This window comes from Natrix helvetica (genome assembly GCF_964273705.1).
Source record: "Natrix helvetica genome assembly, chromosome: 16".
NCBI classification, from domain to species: domain Eukaryota; kingdom Metazoa; phylum Chordata; class Lepidosauria; order Squamata; family Natricidae; genus Natrix; species Natrix helvetica.
In genome coordinates, this window is record NC_138563.1 from 3604318 (window position 1) to 3631155 (window position 26838).

The 26838-nt window shown below is 47.0% G+C and overlaps 2 protein-coding genes across 5 annotated transcripts; one reads left to right on the forward strand and one right to left on the reverse strand.

Annotated features, from left to right (window-relative positions):
- Positions 1-120: 120 nt before the first annotated feature.
- Positions 121-14224, forward strand: B4GALT3 (beta-1,4-galactosyltransferase 3). 3 transcript variants are annotated; one of them, XM_081968215.1, is made up of 7 exons: positions 121-250; positions 3511-3801; positions 4110-4345; positions 5248-5438; positions 6395-6517; positions 10474-10578; positions 11754-14224. In XM_081968215.1, the coding sequence occupies exons 2-7, from the start codon at positions 3549-3551 to the stop codon at positions 12331-12333; spliced, it is 1488 nt and encodes a 495-aa protein (XP_081824341.1). In that variant the 5' UTR covers positions 121-250; positions 3511-3548; the 3' UTR covers positions 12334-14224. The 3 variants fall into 3 exon arrangements, with proteins under 3 accessions (XP_081824341.1, XP_081824343.1, XP_081824342.1); XM_081968217.1 differs by having other exon boundaries at positions 183-250; positions 3505-3801; XM_081968216.1 differs by lacking the exon at positions 121-250 and adding an exon at positions 378-661.
- A 618-nt stretch (positions 14225-14842) lies between these two features.
- Positions 14843-26391, reverse strand: PPOX (protoporphyrinogen oxidase). Of its 2 annotated transcripts, none has more exons than XM_081968225.1 (13): positions 26308-26391; positions 24830-24923; positions 23838-23972; positions 22791-22906; positions 21989-22121; positions 20301-20445; positions 19023-19210; positions 18086-18146; positions 17246-17364; positions 16821-16934; positions 15858-16007; positions 15730-15772; positions 14843-15256 (listed from the first exon to the last, which is right to left on the reverse strand). In XM_081968225.1, exons 2-13 carry the CDS (start codon positions 24914-24916, stop codon positions 15120-15122), a joined length of 1428 nt encoding a protein of 475 aa, XP_081824351.1. In that variant the 5' UTR covers positions 24917-24923; positions 26308-26391; the 3' UTR covers positions 14843-15119. The 2 variants fall into 2 exon arrangements, with proteins under 2 accessions (XP_081824351.1, XP_081824350.1); XM_081968224.1 differs by having other exon boundaries at positions 19023-19213; positions 26308-26388.
- Between the last annotated feature and the right edge of the window lie 447 nt (positions 26392-26838).

The window sequence follows — 26838 nt, forward strand, 5'->3', positions numbered from 1 at the left end:
AACATCGTGCAAAAATAACAATAACAACAACAACAACAACAACAATAATCAACTCCCTTCTGCAGGAAGCCCGCTTTAAGGGGCGGGGGCGAGAAGGGGGCGGCCCCGCCTCCTTTGTCTGACGTCACAAGCCCTGCTCTCTCGCTCCCTCTCTCTCCGCCCCTCCGGAGAAGCTGCACCTGCGGAAGGCTGAAGATGCAGGTCCCAGGGCGGGGCTGAGATCCGGGTCTCTCCCCACCCCCACGTTCAGGTACCCCGGGTCGGAATCCGGCCCTTGCAGGAGCATATCGGGGTGCAGCCCTGGCCCCCTCCGCAAAGCGGCCTCCCCGGCCTTGCATTGCATTGCATTGCATTGCATTGCTTGCCTTTGCAAAAAGAGCCGGCTGGCTGGGGAAGATGGGAGCGGCGATCCTTGCGTGGTTGGGGAGGAGCTGCAGATCTGGGGCTCTATAAGCCAATAAGCATCCCTTGCAAGCGCGGTTTAGGGGGACGGGGGAGGTGGGGAAACCTGTGCGAAGGGGGTTTCCTCCCTTCCCTGGCTGCGTTCACACGACAGAGACTGGACACGCGTCTGGCTTCACGATTGGGACAGGGTGGATGTGAAACTCTTCCTGGGTGGTTAAACCAGGATTGGAGTGTGCCACTTGGAAGGATCCTTGTTGTAAGTGGAGAGCTAGCTAGAATATCCTTATTTTTCCTGCTTCCCCCCCCCCCAATTTTCCACCTGGGGGGTGTTTAAAAGGGGAGCAGAAGGGAGGAAAAAGCCCCCCCTCCTTTTTTTCCACCTTCCCCGGCATGAATTTGGGGATCAAGTGTGCCAGCTCTTGGGCTCTGATCTTGGGTTGGGGGGGGGAGGCTGGGAAGCAAGGAAGGAAATTTTGGGCGGGGGGAAACAGGAAAAAAAATTAGGAAAGGATTAACAGGGAGTCCTCGACTTACGACGGTTCCTTTAGTGACCGTTCCAAGTTACAGCGGCCCTGGGAAAGGTGACTTACGCTCGTTTTTCACACTTGCAGCGTACTCGGTGAGAGGAATTCGGAGTCGTACTTAACGAGAGTTCCCCTTTTGCCACCCGCAAAATTCAATAGGGAAGGTTGATTCTCTTAACGGCCGCGGGACTGACTGAACGACGGCAGGGATTTGCTTAACGACTGTGTCAAGGAAGCTCATAAAGTCGGAGAGGAAATTCACCTAACCAATGTCTCCCTTAGCCACAAAAGGGTTGGGCTCGTTTGTGGTTGTATGTCGAGGACCGCAATGGTGTAGACTCCTATACTACAGGGTTTCCTGCTGGAGCAGGGGGCTGGACTAGAAGACCTCCAAGGTCCCTTCCAATTCTGTTATTCTCTTATTCTGTTCCTTCCTTCCTTCCTTCCTTCCTTCCTTCCTTCCTTCCTTCCTTCCTTCCTTCCTTCCTTCCTTCCTTCCTTTTCCATCACTGGGGTTTTTAAAGAAGTGACCGGATATCCATTTGTCTGGAATGGTAGAAGGTCTCCTGCTTGAGCAGGGGGTTGGACTAGAAGACCTCCAAGGTCCCTTCCAGCTCGATTCTGATTATCTGTATATATGTCCTCATCTGGAGGACATTTATGATGTCTGGTCCAGAAAGCAGATGTGATTATTTTCCCTAATTCCTTTTTTTTCTTTTTTTTGCAACCTTATTTGGATAATCTGGATTTAAAGCTCATCTCCTCCAGCTGCCTTCCGAGATTAATCCCAGTTTTTCCCAAGCCTGTATCCGGAATCCGGAGCCGAAACTGGGCAAAAATGGTGGTCCCTTCTGTTTATTTAATTTAATTTGGATTTGTTACATGAATAGCCCTTCCCTGTGGCCTTCTCTTCCCACACAGATTTCGCAATAAAAATGGGAAACATTTAAAGGCTCAAATAAACAGATTCCCTACCCAGGTAATCCTCGATTTACGACTGCAAGTGAGCCCAAGATTTCTGTCGGACGTTTGTTAAGGGCGCTCGGCCCCATTTTGCGACCTTCCCTGACACGGTTCCTAAGTGAATCGCTGCTGGTTGTTAAGTAAGACACGTGGTTCTGAAGCGAATCTAGTTTTCCCATTAGACTTGGCTCTTGTCAGAAGGTCGCAAAAGAGGATCGCATAACCCATGAGCACGTCGTAAATACGAGACACTGGCCAAGCGTCTGAATTTTGACCACGAGAGCACAGAGAACGCCCCGATGGTCGTAAGCGCGAAAAACGGTCATAAGTCACTTTTTCAGTGCCGTTCTAACGTCTTACGGTCGCTAAATGAACTCTTGTAAGTTGAGAACTGCCTGTATTTAATAGTTAAATCTGCCCAATCAATGCCCTTTCTCTTTTAAATATTACTTCCCTTTTTACTACGTGGAAAGGAAATAGAGGATATATTGTTGTTGCTAAAGGAAATGAAAGTTATACTGTAGTTTCTTGTTGCTATTTTGTTATTATTGTTGTTATTATTATTATTATTATTTGCTGCTGGGGATTGCTTGCTCATAGAGGGAGTTTTGGGCGGATGGGAATAAGAAATTCCAAATTTGCTGGACAAGGAAAAACGGAACTGGTTTTCGCTAGTTAATAGGGCATTTAAAAATCTGCCTTTTGCCTGAGGTTGGGGCGGAAAAGATTGCTTTCAAGATGTTGGAGCAACTTTGTAAATTAATAATACTTTTTTAAAAGGGGGGGGGGCTACGAAAGATGGCGTTTTATGAGCAGGCTGATCCGTGCCTTTGGCTATTTGCAAGCGTATTGGGAGGCCAGAAGGAAGCGGGGGTGGAAATTTTAAGTTTCTAGCCCTTCGCTTTGGAGTTGAGGACTAGAAACTTGGCAAACACAGACACCAAGCAGGAATGGCTGGCGTCCTACATTCCTGAGCGTTGACTCAAATATATCTGCTTTTGTAATGCTTTCTATATATTCTCTTCTTCTTTCTGTTTTCTTTTTCTTTCTTTCCTTCCTCCTTCCTGTATAGATAGATGATAGAGAGATAGAGAGATGATAGATAGATAGATAGATGATAGATAGATAGATAGATAGATAGATAGATAGATAGATAGATAGATAGATAGATGATAGATAGAAAGTAGTCGATAGCCTGGAGTTGCCCAGGTATTTATTTATAGGGAGAACTTCTAATTTCTAATGTTGGATTTGAGCGGAGTACTGTGAAGCCATTACTGTGCCAACTCCACTGCGCTGTCAATAGAAGCCACTTTACCACAGTACAGTAGAAGCCATTTGAAGGCACAACAGGCTGTATCTTAACAGAACAACCCCATGTTGTTAGGGGTGTCTTTCCCCCACGGTATTTGTTTCCAGAGAGTAAGTCACCTGTGTACCAAGTTTGAGACTAGGAACAGAGGACGAGTCGGTTGGGTGGCTTTGGGCCCGATCAGCCCCACCTCGCGGGGTCGTTGTGAGGAAAAGGAGGAGGGAGGGGAGAAGCAGGATGGAAATCGAATAAACGATATCTGCTTTGAGATGGGCTGTTTCTCTCTCCTTCCTCTCCCAGCTACAGAACCCCGTGGCGGCACCTGATCCGATGCTCCCAGCGCCATGCTCCGCAGATTCCTGGACCGGCCCTGCACCTTGGCTGTCCTGATCGGTTTCCAGTTCCTCTTCATGGCCTACTTTTCCTTCGGCGGCTTCCGCAACCTGGCGTCCATCTTCGGCCGCGACACCAGCCCTTCCTTTGACTATTCCCGCCGGCACGATGTCTACGCCAACCTCAGCCTGGTCTTCCAGCTGCCGGCTCGTCCCAGCACCGGCAAACCTTTGCCCTACTGCCCGGATCGGTCGCCGTACTTGAGTGAGTCCGGCCCTTCCTGCCGCGGGGTCCCCAAAATCTCTTGCCATGTCCAAGGTGGCAGGGATCTCCCAAGGAGAAATTCCCTGGCGGTGAGAACAATTAACCAGTGGAACAACTTGCCACCAGAAGTTGTGAATGCTGGAAGTTTTAAAGAAAAGGCTGGGCAATCCCTTGTTTCAAATGGTATAGGTTCTCCTGCTTGAGCAGGGGTTGGACTAGAAGACCTCCAAGGTCCCTTCCAACTCTGTTATTTTCTCTTCTTCCCTTCTTCCTTCCTTCCTTTTTCTTTCTTTCCTTCCTCCCTTCAGTCGGCCCTTTGATAGTGAGTTTCAGCCAGGTGCCCACGCTGGAGCAGATCCAGGAGAAAAATCCGGCCGTCGAATTAGGGGGCAGGTATCGTCCTTTCAACTGCGAGTCCCGTTCCCGCACGGCCATCATAATTCCTCACCGCAACCGGGAGACACACCTGCGACACCTGTTATACTACCTGCATCCTTTCCTCCAGCGCCAGCAGCTCCATTACGGAATTTATATTGTGCACCAGGTACGCATGTATGAAAAAGCAGGGGACGGGTGGTTTAAGGCAAGGAACGAACGAGGAGTGGGAAAAAAAAGAGTTAAACTTGAGATAGTCTAAGAGGGGAATAAATAATAGTATATAAATATATTAAGATGTTAAGAGATATATGAAAGAACAAAAAGGTATAGAACTGAAGGGCAATAATAAAAGGTAAGGGCGAACAATATGAAACAATGAAAACGAAATGTAATAATTGGGGGTAATAATATTATCTTTATCTGAATTGAAACGTACGATACCTGGGTATCACACCATTCACGACTTGATATGCATAAATAACTTAAAATAGAAACTTGAAAATATATATATATATATATATATATATATATATATATATATATATATATATATATATATATATATATATATATATATATATATATATATATATATATATATATATATATATATATATATATATATATATATATATATATATATATATATATACATACATATACATATTAAAAAGGCAGGGAATGAACAGTGAGTGGCAGCAAATAAATTTAATCGCAAGTGCGCCGATTTCACTTAAGAAATGGAGCAAGAAGAATGAAGCCACTTAACCAATTTCTCATTTAGCAACATAATTTTTGGGCTTAATTGTGGTCGTAAGTTGAAGATTACCTATTTGCATTGTGTAATAGATTCATGTGTGACCTTTTGAGCTCATTCTTCCTTCCGAGATAAGGTTCGTGTGGAGAAACATTCCTCGGAAAGACTGTTAGCTAAGCCGTGGGGACTGTGGATGAAAGGAATTCACAGGCGTGTGAATAAAAGATGTTTTGCAGGGACCAAGACTCTTGCTTTTTAAGGAAGCCTGGGTCAACACATCCCCGTTCACGGTTTTGCCTCTTTTCCCGCAGGCCGGGAACGCCACGTTTAACCGGGCCAAACTTCTCAACGTCGGGGTGAAGGAAGCGCTGAAGGACGAAGAGTGGAACTGCCTTTTCCTTCACGACGTGGATCTCATCCCCGAGAACGACCACAATCTCTACGTTTGCGACCAGTGGAATCCCAGACACGTCTCCGTGGCTATGAATAAGTTCAAATACAAGTGAGGGAAGAGAGAGTCTGAAGGGCGGCCGGGGGGGAGGGGGGGATTGACCTGCGGCTCCTGGGATCTACAGGAAGTCCTCGACTGAACAGCAGTTTCGTTTAGTGACCGAAGTCACAATGGCACTGGGGAAAAAGGGGACTTGGGAACCCTATTCATACTTATGATGGTTGAAACATCCCCGTGTTCAGGGGATGAAAATTCAGAGGCTGGGCCACTGACTCGTATTTATGACGGTCGTAGCATTCTGGAGGGGTGTCAACTGATCCCCTTCTGATGAGCCAAGTTTGTGGGGAAGCCTGATTCGGTTAAAGACCCCGTGACTAATTTACCAACTGCAGTGATTCCCTTAAAGACGGTGGCAAGTAACCTAGGACACGATTCCCTTAAGGAATGTCTCACTTAATAACAGAAATTTGGGGCTCGGTTGTGGGTCATAAGACGAGGAAACACCCCCCCCCTTATAGGTGTCATTTGGGAGTTTAGATTTTTAGCTGTCATATTTTTATCTCCTGTTGGTTTTTTTAAAAATCAAAACGTGATGTGTAAATGTGACATAGGATGAATAATAATAATAGTAATAATAATAATAGGTCTTTTCGGGAGGGCTTGGCATCTGGGAAAAGTAATTCTTAGGGATGGGAGGCGTTGTTCCAAGCAGTCCTCCCTTTGCAACAGAAAAAAGTGACTTACGACCAGTCCTCAGACTTATGACCGGCACAGCATTCCCGCAATCATATGATCAAAATTCAAGTGACCGACGTGTGTGAGGTTTGCAGGCCTCCCCCCGGGTCACATGATCGCCATTTGCGGCCTTCCCAGCCAGCAAAGTCGATGGAAGGGAAGCGGGCTCGCTTAACGACTGCCTGATTCGCTTAACGACCGTGACAAATGAAACGTTTTCTGTAGAATTGGGCACGGCTCGCTTAACAACCTTCTTACTCTCTTGTTTCTAGGCTCCCGTATTACCAATACTTCGGAGGGGTTTCGGCTTTAACCCCAGACCAGTATATGAAGATTAATGGTTTCCCGAACCAGTACTGGGGCTGGGGGGGTGAGGACGACGACATCGCCATGAGGTGAGTTCCTGCGTGACCTTCTTCCCCCCTCCCCCTCCCTGAGAGGTAGTCCTTGACTTACGACCGTTCATTTAGTGACTATTACCGCGGCACTGAAAAAAGTGACAGCGCCGTTTTCACATTTCAGACCGTTGCAGTGTTCCCCATCAAAATTTCGACGCTTGGCCACTGATTCGTATTTACGACGGTCGCAGAGTCCCGGGGTCCCCTTTGGCGGACTTCCGACAAGCATGGGGAAAGGGCACTCACTCAATGACATGCTACTAACCGAACAGCTGGAGTGACTCGCTTATCCGTCGGGGCGGGAAAGGTCATAAAATGGGGCAGAACTCACTTCACAACTGTCTCGCTTAGCCACAGAAATTTGGGGCCCCCATTTGTGGTTGTGTGTCGGAGTGATGCGGTGGCTTAGAGGCGGAGCTTCACAATAGAGGCAGATATTTCTCTCTCTGGGCTCAATGGGAAGATTATCTGCTGAACAAAACTCCGCTCTGGCGACAGGAATGGCATCCGGCTAGTAAACCCTCAGCTTCATTCAGTTGCTCAGACTCCACCCGGCAAGGGATTATGGGGTAGTTAAATGATGATGATGATTTATGGTTGTAAGTCGAGGTCTACCTGCACTTCGTCCTGCACTTGAGATCTTATTTGTGGCCCTCCAGTGGCCAACGGAGCTGGCAGCCGATTTGGACAGTGAGGAGGGTTGGGGAGGAACCTGGGCCAGTCCTGGAGTCTGGGGAAGGCTCTGAGGAGGGCTCTGTGTCGGAGGCAGAGAGGGGACCAGAGCCATATGCCGGTTATCAGCTGCCTTTGGAGTCAGGCATCAGTGAGGCAGAAGAACAGCTGGAGCCTGTTCCCAGGGTGCGCATGCGTAGAGCTGCCGGACGAAGGGAAGAGCTAAAGAACATGGGTCGACTTGGGAGTAAGGCCACAGGTGGACGATGAATGGCCCCTCCCAGAGGGAATAAAAGAGGAGAGAAAGGGGAGTGGAGCTTGCAGGAGACCATTAGTTCGCTTAATTGGTTTGTGACTCTCCAAGACTCCTGGCCAAGTTTTACAGATCTCGGCCTGGCAGCTCTCCAAGCCAGAGAAGGTCTGTGACTGTAAATCCTCCCTTGAAAGACTTCGCTGGAGGTGAAGGAGCAGAATTCACAGTCAATTAATAAAAGGGTTTTTTGTTGGGACAAGGAGTTTGCTTCAGGCTCTTGGGAAGCCCCGGTCAGAATGGGACCAAAATTGGAGGGATCAGCATTATTGGAAAGAAGAATGTTCTCTCTTGGACACCTGTCAGCCTGTATGTCTTTTTTAAAAAACTTCTTGATGGTTTCTGTCTTCTGTTTCTGCATCACCTCTTGTTGTCTGGTTGATTCTTGCCTTGCATGTAACGGGGGCTTCCTTTTCACTTCCTCCGTGCAGCATTTTTTCCCATTCTTCATCTCCAGTTTTGCAACTTGAGTGGCACCTGTCTTCGCCTTTCCATCATGTCATCACCTCTTTTTTTTCTTTTCTCTGCTTTCTTTCCTTCTATCTCCTTCCTTCCTCCCTTCCTCCCTGTTGTCCCTGTCTCTTTCTCGCTCTTTCCTTCCCTTGTTTTCCTTCCTTCTTCTCCATCTCTCTTTCCTTTCTTTGTTTTCCTTTCTCCGTTTCTCCTTCCTTCCTGTTCTCACCATTTCTCTTTTTCCTTCTCTCCATTCCTTCCTTCCTTCCTGTTCTCCATCTCTCCTTGTTTTCCTTCCTCCATTTCTCCTTCCTTACTTCCTGTTCTCCGGGTTTTTTTGCTTTCCTTTTTTCCTTCCTGTTTCTCCTTCCTTCCTTCTCTCCATTTCTCCTTTTTTCCTTCTCTCTCTTCCTTCCTGTTCTCCATCTCTCTTTCCTTGTTTTCTTTTCTCCATTTCTCCTTCCTTTCTTCCTGTTCTGTCTCTCTCTTGCTCTTTCCTTGTTTTCCTTCCTCCATTTCTCTCTCCTTACTTCCTGTTGTTTTTTTTTTGCTTTCCTTTTTTCCTTCCTCCGTTTCTCCTTCCTTCCCGTTCTCCGTCTTTCTTGCTTTCCTTTCCCTTCCTCCATTTCTCTCCTTCCTTCCTTCTTTCTCTCCCTGCCTCCTTCCTTCCTTCTTCACCTTAACTTCTCTCTCTCATGAAGTCCTGCATGCTCATTTTCCTTCACACCACGTAAACAATTAGAGGCTATGCCAGCCAGGTAAGAATTTGGGTTGTTTTTTTTAAAAAGGTATCTGTAAGATTCAAAACCAGATCCTCCTTCCATCCGACTCTCAATTCCCAAGCAGGCCAAATTTAAATGTCTCTGCGGGGGCCTCTTTTGATTTGGGAAAAGACGAGGTGAAAAACCTCTGATGCATTTCAAACATGTCCGAATGGTTTTGAGCCTTGGCCCCTGCCTTTTTAGTTCAGAAAAAATATTCCTAATTTTAAAACAAATTTTAATTTTAAAACAGTGGTTCTTAAACTGAAGCTCAGCCAGGCATCTCTTGCGAGAGAAGAGCAATTTGGAATTTCTAACTGCTTATTTTGAGGCTCGGGGGCTAAGACGCTGAGTTTGTCAATCAGAAAAAGTTCGGCGGTTCGAATCCCCACGCCGCGTAACAGAGTGAGCTCCCGTTCCTTGTCCCAGCTTCTGCCAACCTAGCAGTTTGAAAGCACGTTAAAAAATGCAAGTAGGAAAATAGGAGCCACCTTTGGTGGGAAGGGAACAGCGTTCCGTGCGCCTTTGGTGTTGAGTCATGCCGGCCACATGACCACGGAGACGTCTTCGGACAGCGCTGGCTCTTCGGCTTTGAAACGGAGATAAGCAGCGTCCCCTAGAGTCAGGAACTGCTAGCACATATGTGCGAGGGGAAACTTTACCTTTTAACTGCTTATTTGGAAGTCAAGTGGGGTACCCTAATATTATTCAAGACTTGGAACAGGGAAAATGGAGCCCATCGGTTTAAGATCTACTGTTTGTTTTTTAAAAATTAAGATTAGATTAAAAAAAAAAAATCTAAAATCTAGTCCACAGCCTCTTGGATTGATGCTAGCTTTGGTTCATGTTGTGTCTGGTTGATTTAAGAGACGCGTTGTGAATCATTTAGCTTCCCCTATATATTTCTCTTCAAATAGATGGATGTTGGCTGGGGGATTCTGGGAAATGAAGTCCACCCATCTTAAATTGTGCTGGCTGGGGGATTCAGGGACTTGAAGTCCTTGAAACAGGCCGGCTGGGGGATTCTGGGATTTGTAGTCCTTAGAGCAGGCTGGCTAGGGGATTCTGGGACTTGAAGTCCCTCTTAAAAACAGGCCGACTGGGGGATTCTGGGACTTGAAGTCCTTAAAACAGGCCGGCTGGGGGATTCTAGGACTTGAAGTCCCTCTTAGAGCAGGCTGGCTGGGGGATTCTGGGACTTGAAGTCCTTAAAACAGTCTGGCTGGGGGATTCTGGGACTTGAAGTCCTTAAAACAGGCCGGCTGGGGGATTCTAGGACTTGAAGTCCCTCTTAGAGCAGGCTGGCTGGGGGATTCTGGGACTTGAAGTCCTTAAAACAGTCTGGCTGGGGGATTCTGGGACTTGAAGTCCTTAAAACAGGCTGGGCTGGGGGATTCTGGGAAATGAAGTCCACTCATCTTAAATTGTGCTGGCTGGGGGATTCAGGGACTTGAAGTCCTTGAAACAGGCCGGCTGGGGGATTCTGGGATTTGTAGTCCTTAGAGCAGGCTGGCTAGGGGATTCTGGGACTTGAAGTCCCTCTTAAAAACAGGCCGGCTGGGGGATTCTGGGACTTGAAGTCCTTAAAACAGGCCGGCTGGGGGATTCTAGGACTTGAAGTCCCTCTTAGAGCAGGCTGGCTGGGGGATTCTGGGACTTGAAGTCCTTAAAACAGGCTGGGCTGGGGGATTCTGGGAAATGAAGTCCACCCATCTTAAAAGCTGTCAAGGTTAAGGAACAGGATCCCGTTTTTCCAGGTTGCGCTTCCGAGCAATGAAGATTTTACGACCTCCGGTATCTGTCGGCCATTATAAAATGGTGAAACACCAGGGCGACCAAGGCAATGAACAGAACCCACACAGGTCAGTATAAAGGTGTGTGTGTGTGTTTGTGTAAGATCCTGCCATGTTGCACCAGGCACAACAGCGTGCAGGCTGAGGAAAGGTTTGAACAAGAGCTTTGGAGGTTTTGAAGAAAAGAGATTAGATAGCCATTTGTCCAAAATGGCACGGGGGCTACCTGTTTGAGCAGGGGGTTGGATGAGAAGACCTCCACGGTCCCTTCCATCTCCGTTATTCGGCTGTTGAACCCTGTCCACTGAGCTGGTTAACCCTATGGAAGGGGGGGGGAAAGTGTTGTTAACGCAAAATCCAGAATCAACTCGTTTCCCATGTTGCAGCACCTCTTTGCAAGATAGTTCGCTCGTTATTTCATTTTGTACCTTGGGACCTTGAAAAGGTGGCCAGTTGCAATAGATGCAATAAACCACGACCGACGCCCTTCTCTGCCGAGTTCTGGTGTGTGAATCACCGTCGGAGAGGATCTGATTTCAGCCCTAGCAAGATTTTTCAGAAAGATTTTGGCTTTTAGGGATACGAACCGTGGTGGGATCCTACCGGTTTAACCACCAGTCTGGGGACTGCGTACATTGCCCTTTTCGGAGTATAAGACGCACCTCTTTCCCTCAAAAGAGAGGCTGAAAATCTGGGTGCGTCTTATACATTGAATACAGCATTTTTTTTGCTCCTGGAACCCCGCCCCCTTTCATCAAAATGGCCTTGCATTGCCTTTAGGAGGCTTCCGGAGTGCTCCTGGGGGCTGGGAAGGCACGTTTTTCGCTCAATTTTGCTCCGCCCCGCCCTCAGGAGCACTCTATAAGCCTCCCGAAGGCTATGCATGCTCTTTTTTTGAAAAAGAAAAAAGGGCCCGTTTTCGCAAAAAAACCAGGCCGTTATTTTTGGGGAGGTTTGCAGAGTGCAAAAACTTTTTTAATTGGCCTCTTCTCTTGGTGCATCTTATACTCCGGTGCGTCTTATACTCCGAAAAATACAGTACCTTCGGCATAACTGCTGGGGTGGGAAACAGCCGCTCTGCTGCGCGACTCAACTGAGAAGATAAAGAGGTCAGTAAAATTCAGGGGAGGGTGGAGCCACTTCATCTTCGGAGCGAACTGGTTCGCTCCCAGCTGATATGGTCCAAATCGGTAGAATCTCACCCCTGAATACGGGTGCTGACTGCTCTCTCTCTGTCTTCCCAGGTTCGATCTGCTGATTCGGACGTACCGTTCGTGGAGCCAAGATGGCATGAATTCTCTCTCCTACAAGCTCCTGTCCAAAGAGCTGCTGCCACTTTACACCAACATCACCGCCGATATTGGCACCAGCCCCCAGGCCACCAAGATCGGAAAGGGCTCCCTGTCTGACTTTGGCGGGAGGGATTACCCGCGAGACAGCAATCATGATTTCCGTCAGGAGATGCTGCGCAAGACTCCTTTCGCCAAGCTCTCCCAAGCCATGGGATGGAAGGACCCCTCTCCAGAGACAGATAAAAAGGGGGAGACGCCCACCCTGATCTCAGAAAACCCCACACCGAGCACCAGATCCGAAAAGAGGGAGAAAGGCTCCGCGGCTTCGACCTACGACGAGGTAGATGCTACCCTCAAAACATTGAGTGATGCCGTCCCCAGCCCGGAAGTCCCCAAACAAGTTTTTGAGGATACGGTCCAACCCGTACGAATAGGTTTATCTTCGCTGCGACCTTCGTCCGGACACGCTGCACAGAGCATGGCTCTCCGACCCAACTCTACAAATCGCACCGATTCTAGAACCGCAGATTAAAAGAACGAGATGACACCCAGAGCGTCAACGCGAGGTCGAAATTTAGAATCATTCTCTCATCCCTGCTCGGGAGTTTGGGGAGGATCCGTCGGTTTTCTCCCCAGGCCAACGGAGCCAAGGGCCAGAAGGAGGTAGAGCGGACAAATAAAGGGGGCAGGTGAACGGGGCAGGTAGGACGGCGCCGGGAATCCTTCGAGAATTTGGTTCCCGTATCCGCGGGCGCCGGTTGATTCTTCCTTCCAGGATGCAGGGAATCTACCAAGGTCCCGTATTTCTAACTGGCGCTTCGCAGACTGAATTCACGCTCGGAGGCGGCTGGAAGTACAGGAGGGATTGGCGTGGGAAAAAGGGTCCCCTTCTCGTGTCCCGAGATTTCTGTGGGAGGGGAGGAACTCTGCAGCTTTGGTGAAAAGAGTGGTCCAATCAAAGCCCACCGCCCCCCATTGCCCACTTTGCACCTTCTTAAAAAAAGGGGGAAGGGCTGAGCCTTGCTACCCACCCACCCCCTTCCCCAGCGCCAGGAAAGTATAACTCGCTTTCCCAGACTTCTCAACTTTTGTGAAATAGAATTTGAGATGGGGCAGGATCTTCTCTCACCCTAGCTGTGCCCCCGTCACCCCTCACAAGCAATAACCAGCCAGAATCAAGGAACTGGGAGGAGGGGGGAGATTTTCTAATGGAAAGACCCTCCTGAGACACTCAACGTCTTTTCAGGGGCAGGAAAATCTCCCCCCTTCCTGGATCGAAGGAGAAACAGCTGGGAAGCTGCAGCTAGGCTTGCTCTCCTGACATCCGTTTGTTCGTAAATCTTTGTTGCTAGTCCTTCTCCTCTTCATCTTTTTTTCTTCTCCATCTCTATCTTTTTTCTCATTTTTTCATCGTCTTCCTCCTTTTTCTCCATCTCATCTTTTTTCTTTCTCCTTTTTTCTTGTTCATCCCTTCCTTCTCCCTTTTTATCTTTTCTCCTTCTCTTCCTCTTCTCCATTTTTTCTTTCTCCTCCTCCTCCTTTCTCCATCTGCCTCCCCTTTTTTCATCTCTTCTCCATCCTTCTCTTCCTTTTTCTTCTTCACCTCTTCTCTGCCATATTTTTTCCCTTTTTCTTCTTTCCCTTTATCTCCTGCTCCTTTTTCTTTCTTTTTTCCATCTCTTTTATTTGATACTCCTCTTCCTTCTTCTTCATCTCTTCTCTTGACATATTTTTTATCCTTTTTTTCCCTCCTTTCTCCTTTCCGTCCTCCGGGGAGGAAACTCGCTTTTAAATTTTAAACGCTTTCATAAGCTGCGGAAGCCGGCTCTGAAAAGTCTCCCGTCAATCGAAATCTTTTTAAGAATACTATTCGAGCGAAAGCTTTTTAGAGTTGGTCTCACTAACGCCGCTATCAGATCTGCTCACTGGCTTGTTCCAGAGGCTTGGAGGGAGAAGTCCTTCTCCCCCTACCCCATCCCGGAGATATGTTTATTACTATTTTAGCGGCTGGAGTGTTTTCTGGCTCCCTGCGCCCACCCACCCACCCAGGAAAAGAAAAACCAGAACAAATAAATCACCACGATCATCCACTGTTTACCCCACCCATCTTCCCTAAGATATATATATATATTTCAATCAATCAATCAACCAATAAAGATCGATTGATTATATATATTTTCCTCCCCTTTGCTCCAGGGCTGGTCCCAGCCTGTTCCTTCCATTTCCCCACCGATGCTCACCTCACAATCACGAGATACTGCCAATGTGTCCTTTTATTTATTCTATTTATGTAGCCGTCGGTCCCTTTTTCGCGGTAGTGGTGCCCTTTCCCCCTCCCCCCCTTGTTTTTGATATATATATATATATTTGGTTTGGTTTGTTTTTTACAAAAATAAATATTCCCTCACCCAATGAAAAGAATGAGCTGTCCTTTCCTCTACGAATGGCTGGCCAAGTTAAGCCAAGTGCAAACCAACATGGTTTGGTTTTATTTTAAACTAGCGTTTAAATACCCTAGTGTTGCCCGGATATTTTATGGGGGGGGGGGGGGGAATGTCCGGATCAAACGTAATTTCTAATGTTGGATTTTCCCCCTTCACCAGAAAGAGCCCCCTTGTGGAGTACTGTGAAGCCATGGCAACTCCACTGCGCTGTACTGTAGAAGCCATTTTTAAGGCAGTACGGTAGAAACCGTTTTAAGGCACAACAGGATGTATCTTAACTGAACACACACACCGAGGGGTGCTAGGGGTGTCTTACCCCCACAGTATTTGTTTCCAGAGAGTAAGTCATCTGTGTTGCAAGTTTGGTTGAAATTGCTCCAGGCGTTCCAGAGTTATGCTGGTACACACAGACACACAAATAGAGCCATTTTTATACATATATAGATACAATGCAAACCGAGTTAGGTCTCGTCAACTTGGCTTGGCGAAAGCTCTAATTGCCCCCTAAAAGAGGGGGGGGGGGAGAGTCAGCCTATTCGCCAAAGCACCAGAAGGCAGGATGAGAAGTAACGGATGGGAACTCACCAAGGAGGGAAGCAACGTGGAACCTCAGGAGGAATTTATTGAAAGTTAGGACAATTAACCTGTGGAACAGCTTGCCACCAGAAGTTGTGAGTGCTCCATCACTGGAGGTTTTAAAGAAGAGATTGTATAATAATTTGCCCGGAATCGTATAGGGTTTCCTGCTTGAGCACGGGGTTGGACTAGAAGACCTCCAAAGTCCCTTCCAGCTCTCTTGTTCTGTTATTCAACTCTTTCCTCAAGAAGTCCTCAAGAGAGGGTGGATCCCAGGAATCCAGAACTTGGCTCATGCTTAGGAGACGCCGCCCACGAGCTGAGCCACTGCCGTCTGGGCGCTGAAGATGCAATCGTTGACGGAGACCCCGGCATAAGAAGCGCCTACCAGGCTAAGGGGCAGGTTGTGTTGCTTCAGTTGGGAAGTAGCACTTTCTGGAAAGGAGGAAAAGGGGAATGGAAGATAAAGGAATGGAAGAGAGAAGGGAAAGAAGGTAGAGGAAAGGAAAGAAAATATGAGAAAGGAAAGGAGGAAGGGGGAAGGGAAGAAAGAGGAAAGGAAAGAGGGAAGGAAGAAATGAAGGGAAGGAAGACAGGAAAGGAAAGAGGAGGAAGAGGGAAGGAAGATAGAGGAAAGGAAAGATGAGAAAGGAAAGGAGGAAGAGGGAAAGAAAGAAAGGAAAAGGAAGGGAAGGAAGAGAAAGAGGAATAAGGAAGGAAGATAGAGGAAAGGAAAGAGGAGAAAGGAGAGGAAAGAAGTCCTCAATTTATGACTGCAATTGAGATCAGGATTGCCTTTGCTAAGCAAGGCAGTTATTAAATGAGTCACATCCAATTTCGTGCCCTGCTTTGTCTTGGTTGTTAAGCAAATCACTTTCGTTGTTAAGTGAGCCGGCCTTAAAACTTACCCACGTGTTTCCAGTGGCCGAGCGTATACTGAGGGATGCAGGACTACACAGGGAAGAAAAAAAAATCACAAAGTTATTTTGAGTCGGATAGGAGAAAAATAAATAAAAGATAAGTTCAAAGAACTTACCTTATGGACTTTAACGATCGAGCGAAGAGGCGCCCCGGAAATGCCAAGGTGCTTCTTCACAGCCGCCTGAGCTCTGCTTAACAACTCACTGTGAGGAATGGTGTCTGGGTCACCCAGGTGGGATGTAAACCAGGCGCCACCAAGCATCACCTGATCATCGGAAACAAAAACAGCCACCTTAAAGCACACTGGCTGGGGGATTCTGGGAGTTGAAGTCCTCCTGTCTTAATGCAGGCTGGCTAGGGAATTCTGGGAGTTGAAATCCACCTATCTTAAAGCTTGCTGGCTGGGGGATTCTGGGAGGGGATTCTGGGAGTTGAAGTCCTCCTGTCTTAAAGCAGGCTGGCTGGAGGATTCTGGGAGTTGAAGTCCTCCTGTCTTAAAGCAGGCTGGCTGGGGGATTCTGGGACTTGAAGTCCTCCTGTCTTAAAGCAGGCCACCTAGGGGATTCTGGGAGTTGAAATCCACCTATCTTAAAGCATGCTGGCTGGGGAATGCTGGGAGTTGAAGTCCTGTCTTAAAGCAGGCTGGCTAGGGAATTCTGGGAGTTGACGTCCACCCATCTTAAAGCATATTGGCTGGGGGATTCTGGGAGTTGAAAATCCACCCCTCCTAAAGTGGGTTGAGAAAGAATGCTATAGGGAGAAGTAAATTAGCCATAATCCCACCATTAGCAAGATGCCTTCCTTTTTCGGCCGTGTTCCAAATTTAAAGTCACTTGTGTTACGCGTAGAAAAATCCGACAGAAGGAGGAGAGGAGGAGAAGAAAGGAGGAATATATATATGTATGTAAAAATGAATATAGAGATTGATGATGAATAGATAAATGTAAAATAGCAATTATAAGAATGCATATCTATGAATGGATTTGAAAGGGAAAAAACGAAAAACTATTTGCAAAAAAATAAAAGTCCAACAAGAATGGGCGAAAAATTAAGAGACCATAATCCCCACCCTTCGTACCGTCAGTCGAGTGGCGGAGTCTTTGCGACCATCCTGCTCGGGAAATGCCATCGAGTCGTAAACGATACCCAACAAGGGGCGATCTTCAAACGAAGGCACCAAGTGGCCGAATCCCTGAGGAAAAAAAAATTGTGAAAAAAAGAAAATTTAAAAAATACACCGCTCCATAGCTTTGCTTGGAAGCCTTACCCATAAGACCCTGAAAGTCATACAGGCGGACCGGGATGCCTGTCGCTAAGCAAGCTGGTCATTAAATGAGTCAGAGCCTGCTTTAGGACCCTTTGGGATGTGGTCCTTAAGCAGATCACAATGGTTCTTAAGTGAATTGGCTTCCCCCCGTGTGACTTGGTGGTGGTGGTGAGATTTAGGCCTTTTTCCATATCTGTTTATTCCTTTCTTTGGAATCACATTAGCCGAAAAGTTACCGTGACGGGAAGTTGTGCGTTTTCGTATTGTAGATTCACCACCGCAACGGAAACAGCTTGGATAGCCAGCAGGTCTTGGGTAAGGGGTTCGAATCCGGCAGGGAGCAAGTCGGCCAGAGCTGGGAGGGCGGAGGGGAAAAAAAAAGCTGTAAAATCAGGATGTTTTGTTTTCAGGTGGGCCATCCCAAGTTTCTAGTCCTCAAAGCTGCACCAAAGCCATCAACCAAGTAACAATGCTTCGTTGAAGGTTGCTATTTCCTTCAAACAGGTAAGGGTGTGTGTGTGTGTGTGTTGAGCCTGAAGCCAACTCCTTGTCCCGACAAAAAACCCTTTTATTAACTGACTGTGAATTCTGCTCATTCACATCCAGCAAAGTCTTTCAAGGGAGGATTTACGGTCACAGACCTTATCTGGCTTGGAGAGCTGACAGGCCGATCTCTGCAGAACTTGGCCAGGAGTCTCCAAACCAATGAAGCGAACTAATGGTCTCCTGCAAACTCCACTCCCCTGTTGCTCCTCTTTTATTCCCTCTGGGAGAGGCCATTCACCATCCACCTGTGGCCTTCCTCCCAAGTTGACCCTTGTTCCTTAGCTCTTCCCTTCGTCTGGCAACTCTGCGCATGCGCACACTGGGAACAGGCTCCAGCTGTTCTTCTGCCCCACTGAAGGCAGCTGATAGACGGCCCTGGCCCCATCTCTGCCTCCGACACAGAGCCCTCCTCAGAGCTTTCCCCAGACTCCAGGACTGGCCCAGGTTCCTCCCCAACCCTCCTCACTGTCCAAATCGTCTACCACAACAGCAGACTTCAAAACTGCAACAACGACAACCGTTTCTCCTACCTCTGGCAGGCAAAGCACTGATCACATGATCGGCCTCCACCACGCCATCCCGCAGCGCAATCTATGGAAAAATAAAACACCGTCAGCTCCAACATTCTCTAGGCGACTTAATCTGCTTACGGGCTATTCAGGACGTGGATTCCCCCAAGCTAGAAATCTAGCTCGCCATTAACCGAGCCTGATAAGCTACCTTGCTAAGTGCAGGGATTATGAGTGTTCTTATTTTAATCGATACAGAGGAAGGTTCCTTCTTGCTAAGGCCCAGATGAAACGACACTGCTTCCGGGCGCCGTTTTATGGGGACTCCAAAAGTTGGGAGAAATGATTCCAGTATTTTTTTTTTGCAATCATCGCCTTCATTTAACGACCCCATAATAATCCCTTGCGGGGTGGAGCGTGGGCAACTGAATGGAGCTAGCGGAGTGTTTTTTAATGGCAGTTGCCCTTCCTGTCACCAACGCAGAGTTTTGTTCGGCAGATAATATTCTCATTGTGCCCAGAGAGAGAAATATCTGCCTCTACCTAGGATCAAACTCCTGATTGCGAAGCGAGAGCTCCACCTCTATGCCACCGCTCCACTCCCAAGACTACCTGCCGATCATCATCACCATCATTTAACGATGCCGTAATCCCTTGTGGGGTGGAGTCTGGGCAACTGAATGGAGCTAATTTTAATGTTTTAGTGGCCGGATGCCTTTCTTGTCCCCAGAGCGGTGTTCTATTTTCATCCTGCCCAGAGAGAGAGAAATATCGGCCTCTACCTAGGATCGAACTCACAGCCGTCGATTGTGAGGCGAGAGCTCCACCTCGAGGCCGTCGCGCGATACCAATCTTTGCACACACACCCCAGGATAGAAGACTGGAAGGAGGAAAACTGGGGCGGGGGGACATTAGGGGACACCCCCTCCCCCAAATCCCCCTTTGGTCTTCTCCCCACCTGCCAGGACCCCGAGGTCGTTCTGTTCAGTTGCTTCACAGGAGCGTTGCAGTGGATTTCGACCCCTTGCTCTCTCGAGAAGGAAGCTAAACTTTGGGGAAGGGTCTCCAGTCCGCCACGCAGGGACCACTGGCTCCAGCGCCCTTCCTGGGCCTGGCGGATCAGCTGGCAATCCACTGTGGAAGTTTCTTCTGGAAGGAAAGAGAGGGGGGGAATCTGGAAACGCTTCCTCGGTTGGCCAAACCTGGTTAGGGGTCGCCCCCCCCCACAACCACCAAGAAGAGACTGGACTACCATCTGTTAAACATGGGGTAGGTTCTGCTGGGTGGGGGGTTGGATTAGATCAGGAGTCCCCAACCTTTCGGACCTCCGGGACCACTAAATTCATAATTTTAACTCCCGCGGACCGCTAATATGATGTGCGTAATGACCGGCTGGGTGGGCACGGCCAGGTGGTCATGTGACTGGGTGGGCGTGGACAAGTCACTCCTGTCTAGGGGCGCCTCACTGGCCTCTACTCACCCCTCCCCTCTTAGCCCTTCCTCGCCTGCCCGCCTGGGCTCCTTAGGGCCCCAACAGGGAGAAGTTGCTGGAGCTAAGCAGCCCCCAGGAGAAAGAGTTGGCAAAAGAGCTCAGTTCAAATTGGATCTGACCGAGAAGGAGGCTCAGCAGAGGCACCTCACTGAGGACTAGGAGCATGGGCTTTCCAAGCAGAGGGAAGACCTGCGGGGATGCAAGGCCAGGTACCGGCGCCTAGAGGCTCAGAGGGCTGAGAGGGTCAGCCAGTTCCAGGCCATGATCTGAATATATCACCTTCTCCTCCTCCAATCTATTTAATATTGGTAAGTTGGCACTCTGCCGATAAGAGGTATTTGTGCACTTGTCCAGCAGGTAGAAATTCAACAGGTAACCCGCTCGGCTTCTCTTTCAGCCCTCAAACTGCCCAATCCTGGGGATTAACCTACAGTTTAATCCTCGAATTACGACCCTAACGGAGACTGGCGTTTTGGTTGCTAAGCGAGGCAGTTGTTTTAAGGAGCTGCACATAATTTGACCACCTTTTTTTTTTGCTAGGTTAAATCGCCGGTTGTTAAGTGAATCACAAGGTCGTTAAGCCAATCCTGCTTCCTCCACTGTTTGTCGGAAGCCGGCAGGGGAAATGGAGATTCCAGGTTAGCTCCGGTTGCTGCAATTTTATTTTATCTTAAAAAGATGAATGTTCCTCTGTGTTAAAAGGATGGTTTGGATGATCTTTTTTGCTCCCCCTTAAAAACTCACTTTTGGCAAGGATCATGCCCAGCATAACGGAACCGTGTTTCCGCTCGGCTAGGAATAACGTCGGAAAACAGGAACGGATGCTCAATGCTCGGGAATCTCCCGCGAAGACTCCCCTACAGAGGCTATCTATAGTTATATCAGCCATCTGACGAGAAAAAACACCACGAGATTAAAGACAGTCCTCGGTTTACGTACGTTCACTTAGCAACTGTTTCAAGTTATGACGGTGCTGGGGTAAAAAAAGCAACGTACAATCCAGTCCTCGGAGTTACAAACAGTCCTCGGGCTTACAACCAGCACAGCCTGCATTTCAACATTCCCGTCGCCCCAATTGTTGCATTTCCTTTCGCCACGGGCCTTACGTGTTTAAAAAACTTTTAAAAGAGCTTTTCTAGGAAAAAAACTCACCAGTTTTTTAAAAACCGGGGTTCATAAGATGCTCTATATTCTATTCTGTTCTAGATTTTATTCCATATTCTATTCTAGATTTTATTCTATATTCTGTTCTACTCTACTCTATATTTCATTCTATATTTTATTCTATTCTATCCTATTTTATATTTTACTATCTATTCTATTCTATTCTATATTTACTCTATATTCTATTCTATATTTTATTCTATATTCTATTCTATTCTATCCTATTCTATATTTTATTCTATATTCTAGTCTACTCTATCCTATCCTATATTTTACTCTATATTCTAGTCTATTCTATCCTATATTTTACTCTATATTCTATTCTATTCTATTCTATTCTATCTTTTACATTCTATTCTATTCTAGTTGTAGCTTGCTAAAAAAAATAGAGGCATTGGGAGTCAGGCAATTTATACATTTAACAAATAGTATTCATCTCATATTCATTGGCTAGTCTGGTTTCCCCCAGGCTGAAGCTGCCCATAAGTTATTCTACATTTCTCTAGTCTCACATCATCTCGTACAGAAAGAAAGATTATTTTAAAAGAAGGACAGCCTTCCCTGCATCAGGCTGATAAGGCAGAAGGACTCCCACCCCATTTCCCTTCCCCCTTTGCCCCCCTCCGTTTCCAAATACTAGCCTTGACAGAATATAAAATATTCTATTTTTTAAAAAGAAAATTTCTCCTCTGGTTTAAGCTTCGTTACCATTTTATTGGTAACGAATACCATACTATTTTCTATATTTTTCCTGTGTTTAGAAAATGAACTTTCCGGTTTCTTTTCTATATTTTTCCTGTGTTTGGAAAATAAACTTTCCAGTCTATTTTCTATATTTTTCCTATGTTTGGAAAAGGAGCTTTGCAGTTTAATTCCTATTTTTCCCTGTGTTTGGGAAACATGCCTCTCAGGTTATTTTCTATTTTTCCCTGTGTTTGGAAAATGAACTGGTTTCTTTTCTATATTTTTCCTGTGTTTTTGGAAAACGAGCTTTGCTGTTTAATTCCCTTCCCCCCCCCCAACCCCCCAATTTTTGGAAAACGAACTTTCCGATTTATTTTCTACGTTTTCCTGCGTTTTTAAGATGATGAAGAAACGTAGCAAGGGCATTTTCCCCTGGAAAAAAAGGACTTATTTGTGTAGGACAAGCAGAGGTTAAAATGCCGAAGGGCAGAGTGAAGGGTTGGGTGGAAAACAGAGTGACCTCTAAAACGATGAGATTTTTGGACTGGGGGAGCTAAGGAGGGTTTCTTAACTCGTGGAAATACCTCCTGGCCAAAACGACGGGCCACGAAAGCGTGGATGGTCTCGTCTGGCTCCGTTCCACGAGGGGCCCACAGTTCCTTCAACCCACTCCAGGCGAAAGGCCTGGAGAACGGAGGCACTGTCTGGAAAATGCCCCTGAAACAGAAGAAATATTATCGATGGAGGAGAATATTTGTAGCTCAGGGTCGAAAGGAGGGGTCCTTGGTGCTCTCTGAGCTGGGTGGTTTTCTTGCAGACGTTTCATGACCCAACTAGGTAACATCATCAGTGCCAGAAGGGAATGGGATTCTGGAGTGGAGGAGGAGAAGGAGGAGGAGAAAGAAAAGGAGAAGAGAAGGAGGAGGAGGAGGTGAAGGAGAAAGAAAAGGAGAAAGGAAGGAGAAGGAGAAAGAAAAGGAGAAAGGAAGGAGGAAGAGAAAGAAAAGGAGGAGGGAAGGAGGAGGAGGAAGAAAAGGAGAAGGGGAGGAGGAGGAGAGAAGAGGGGAGGAGAAGGAGAAGAGAAGGGGAGGGGAGGGGGAGGAGGAAAGAAAGGGAGGAAGCTTGTGATGCCCTTGGTGCTCTCTTGCAGACCTTTCATAACCCAACTAGGTAACATCTTCAGTGCTACTAGGCTTGTGCTATGAGGCTACTAGCCCTGATGATGTTCCCTAGTTGGGTCATGAAACGTCCGAAAGAAAACCACCCAGCTCAGAGAGCAACAAGGACCCCACAAATCAATATTATGGTCAGTGCAAATGAAAAAGGATGCATTTCCCCCCCCCATACAAAACAAAATTATTGGATTTTGTGGAATGAGGGACGTACTTAATGCCGGAAGGGAGTTTGTGAAGGGAACCTCCAACGTAGAGGTAGCGGTTTTTGGAAGCTGGGTGGTCTCCTGGAACGGGGAGAACGTCGGCTTCTAAGCCAAGCTCCGAAATCTAGAATAAAATCACAACATCGTTGCTCTTGAACCAAGAAAGGTAACTCATAATTTCAAAGTGGGATGATCTCTCTTTTTCTTTCTTTCTCTTTCTTTCTTTCTCTTTCTCTCTCTCCCTTTTTCTTTCTCTCTCCCTTTCTCTTTCTCACTCTCTTGCTCTCTTTCTGTCTTTCTCACTCTTTCTCTCTCCCTCTCTTTCTGTCTTTCTCTCTTTCGTTCTTTCTCTCCCTTTCTTTCTCTCTTTCTCACTTTCTTGCTCTCTCCCTCTCTTACTCTCTTTGTCTTTCTCTCTCTCTTTCTCTCCCTCTTACTCTTTCTGTCTTTCTTTCTCTCTTTCTTTCTCTCTCTCCCTCTTTCTGTCTCTTACTGTCTTTCTCTCTCTCTCTCTTTCTCTTTCTCACTCTCTCTCCCTTTCTGCCTCTTACCTTTTCTTTCTCTTTCTCTCTCCCTCTCTTCCTTTCTCTCTCTCTCTCTCTCACACACACACAACACACAGAAACACACAGACATGCCTTGCACACCCAGCAACACAACTGGGACCACAATTTCCTTTGCCGAACAACTCAAACGTTAAGAAAATTGACCGGATTTCATGACCTTTCTAAAAAACAACAACAACAACACCTTAGTCGTTAAACAAATCCCGGCTCGGTGAATCGCCTGGTCGTTAAGTGAATCCAGCTTTCCCCATCGTCCTTGCTTGTGGGACGCCTCCAGGGAAGGTCACGAAAAGGGGACCGTTTGACCTCCAGGGCCCCGCCACTGTCGTAAATACGTGCCAGTGGCCAAGCGCTTAGATTAGGATTGTGCGACGGTCGTAAGGGTGAGGACTACATCTAAGTTGGGTTTTTTTTTCAGTGCCGTTGCAACCTCAAACTAGTAGTTGTGATCTAAGGACTACATTTGGCTCATTCACCTGAACAACCTACCATCAGAAGGGTGTTTTTCCCTACGAGACCGGCAGGTCGGATCCCTCTGGGACCGTGTTCAAAAACAGCCCCATCTTCCGTCTGGGTGGAATGAATCCAGCCCCCCAACCGGTGGCTGCCCTCCAAAAGGATGACCTGTACGGGGGGGGGGGGGGGGGCAGGAAAAAGAGAGGAAAAATAAGATAATACAAAATATAGATTGAGTGGCGGCCTAGAGGTGGAGCTCTCGTCACACAATCAGTTCGATCCTAGGTAGAGGCAGATATTTCTCTCTTATCTCTGGGCACAATGAGAATAGATCTTGCGAAACAAAACTCCGCTCTGGTGACAGGAAAGGCATCTGGCCACGAAAACTAGCTCCATTCACTTGCCCAGATTCCACCCCACAAAGGATTATGGAGTCGTTAAATGAGGGGTATATATAGAGAGAGGGAGATTTATTTATATATATATATATATATGTATGTATGTATGTATGTATGTATGTATGTATGTATGTATGTATATGTATATATATGTTTTTGTGTGTATATATATATATATATATATATATATATATATATATATATATATATATATATATATATGGAGAGAGAGAGAGAGAGAGAGATGATAGAGATAGAGAGAGATGATAGAGAAATAGAGATGATAGATAGATAGATAGATAGAGAGAGAGATGATAGAGATAGAGAGATGATGGATGATAGAGAGATTAGATAGATAGATAGATAGATAGATAGATAGATAGATAGATGACAGATAGATAGATAGATAGAGAGAGAGAGAGAGATACAGAGAGAGAGAGATTAGATAGATAGATAGATAGATGATAGATAGATAGATGACAGAATAGATAGATAGATAGATAGAGAGAGAGAGAGAGAGAGAGAGAGAGAGAGAGAGAGAGAGAGAGATTAGATAGATAGATAGAATACTGATCTTTGACAGCAATAAATCACATTGATTGAGTGATTCAACGGGCAAATTCTCACCTTAGATGCTAGGGAGCTTCTGGCAAGATAATAGCAAGCCGCGAGACCCGTCACCCCTCCGCCCAGGACAGCCACTCGCAGCTGCATTAGGAATCTGAAAGGAGAGAGGATGCGATAAATTTGGGTGTCCAAAAATCCGGGTGAATTCCCCCAAACTGGGTAAAAGTAGTTTTTCTTTGGGTGACGGGACAAAAACCCATAAGCTAGCAGGGATTGTTAGATTAAATGTGATGAATTCAGTTGCACACTGGAGGTTTTTAAGAAGAGGTTGAACAACCGTTTGTCTCCTGCTTGAGCGGCGGGGCTGGACTAGAAGACCTCCAAGGTCCCTTCCAGCTCCGATATTGTTATTTTTCCTTCCTTCCTTCCTTCACCATCATTGGGGTTTTTCAAGAAGTGATTTGTCTGAAATGGGATAGGGGTCTCCTGCTTGAGAAGGGGTTGGACTAGACGACCTCCAAGGTCCCTTCCAACTCTGTTATGAGGGAGGGAAAGAGGAAGGGAAGAAGAAAGGAAGAGATGGGAAGAGGAAAAAAGAGGTGGGAAGAGAGGGAGAGGGGAAGAGATGGAAAGAGAGAGAAAGGAAGGAAGGAAGGGATGGGAAGGGGGGAGAGAGGAAAGGAGGGAAGGAGGGAGCGAGGAATAACAGAGTCGGAAGGGACCTTGGAGGTCTTCTAGTCCAACCCCCTGCTCAAGCAGGAGACCCTATGCCATTTCAGACAGATGTCTGTCCGGGTTTTCTTCTTGAAAATCATCTTTTTTGGAAGGAAAAGGAAGGAAGGGGGAGAGAGAAAGATGACTAGATAGATGGATTGAAGGGAAGGGAAGAAGGAAGGAAGGTAGAATAAGAGTTGGAAGGGACCTTGGAAGGAGGGAGGAAGAGATGGAAAGAGAGAGAAAGGAAGGAAGGGGTGGGAAGGGGGCAGAGAGGGAAGCAGGAAGGAAGGAACAACAGAGTCTGAAGGGACCTTGGAGGTCTTCTAGTCCAACCCCCTGCTTCAGCAGGAAACCCCATACTATTTCAGGCAAACGGCTGCCCAGGCTCTTCTTGAAAAGAGGGAAGAAGGAAGGAAAAGTTAATCCACATTCTCCCCTGAAACCCACCCACGGCCCCTCCTGCTATGAGTCCATTACACGCACGCATGCACGCACGCACACGCGTCTTAACTCTCACTTCTCACGGATCTTCTTCCCTTCCTAACCCTTGCAGGGTGTTAATCTGTGAAGCCCTGAGTCGCACCGATCCTGTACATAATCCCTCCCCTCCCCCGTCTGATCTTTTGATCTGCCTTCCAACCCTCCCAGCGGCGTCAATATCCACCCCCTACAAGCTTTCCTCGCCCTCGCTCCGCTTTTTTCCTCTCTCCTGACCATTTTGCACAAACGAAGCCCTCCCGCATGCAAATCCCGCCTTCTCCAACTCCCGGGTGCATTCAGACGACCAGGGATGACACGCGTGTCGCGGCGGCCCCTCTAACCTGAGGTTCCCACGCCGAGCGAACTCAACAGTTTCCAGATCCCCCCCAACAGCGCAACTGCGAGGCGAGCTCCGCCCTGTCCGCCCGGATTGGTCGAAACCGGCGGTGACGTTACCCCTCTCGGATTGGGCCGGTTCCTTCCAATAGGAGGCCGCGTGGGCGGGGACTTCGGTATGTTGACGGAAGTAGTGAGACGCAGCATTGAGCAAATTTTGTTTTTATTTTATTCTCCAGATCGCGCTTCAATTCCATTTTTTTAAAATTAATTTTTAATTTAATTCTTTTTAATTTTTAATTAATTTTTAAAAAAATTAAGCAAATCGATCGGATCTAATAGAGTGCCCACTTCTGATCTAACTTCATGAGGACTAGGATTTTTACCTCCAACATGAGAGCAGCAGCTTTTTAAGGTGTGATTGCACAACTCTGCAGGGTTGTTGTGCGGCTTAGAATAAGGCGTTATAAATTAATGCAATTGTTAAATCATCTTGTTCTTTTGATAATGAAAAGTAACATTTGATAATGTTACTT

Coding starts and splice junctions, on each gene's coding strand:
- B4GALT3 (XM_081968215.1), top strand. CDS start 3,549: ATGCTCCGCAGATTCCTGGACCGGCCCTGCACCTTGGCTGTCCTGATC. Junction 5,439..6,394: donor ATGAATAAGTTCAAATACAA/GTGAGGGAAGAG, acceptor TCTTGTTTCTAG/GCTCCCGTATTACCAATACT. Junction 6,518..10,473: donor GACGACGACATCGCCATGAG/GTGAGTTCCTGC, acceptor CCGTTTTTCCAG/GTTGCGCTTCCGAGCAATGA.
- PPOX (XM_081968224.1), bottom strand. CDS start 24,916: ATGCAGCTGCGAGTGGCTGTCCTGGGCGGAGGGGTGACGGGTCTCGCG. Junction 18,147..19,022: donor CGACCTCGGGGTCCTGGCAG/GTGGGGAGAAGA, acceptor ATTTTTCCATAG/ATTGCGCTGCGGGATGGCGT. Junction 16,935..17,245: donor ACGCACAACTTCCCGTCACG/GTAACTTTTCGG, acceptor TTTTTTCCTCAG/GGATTCGGCCACTTGGTGCC.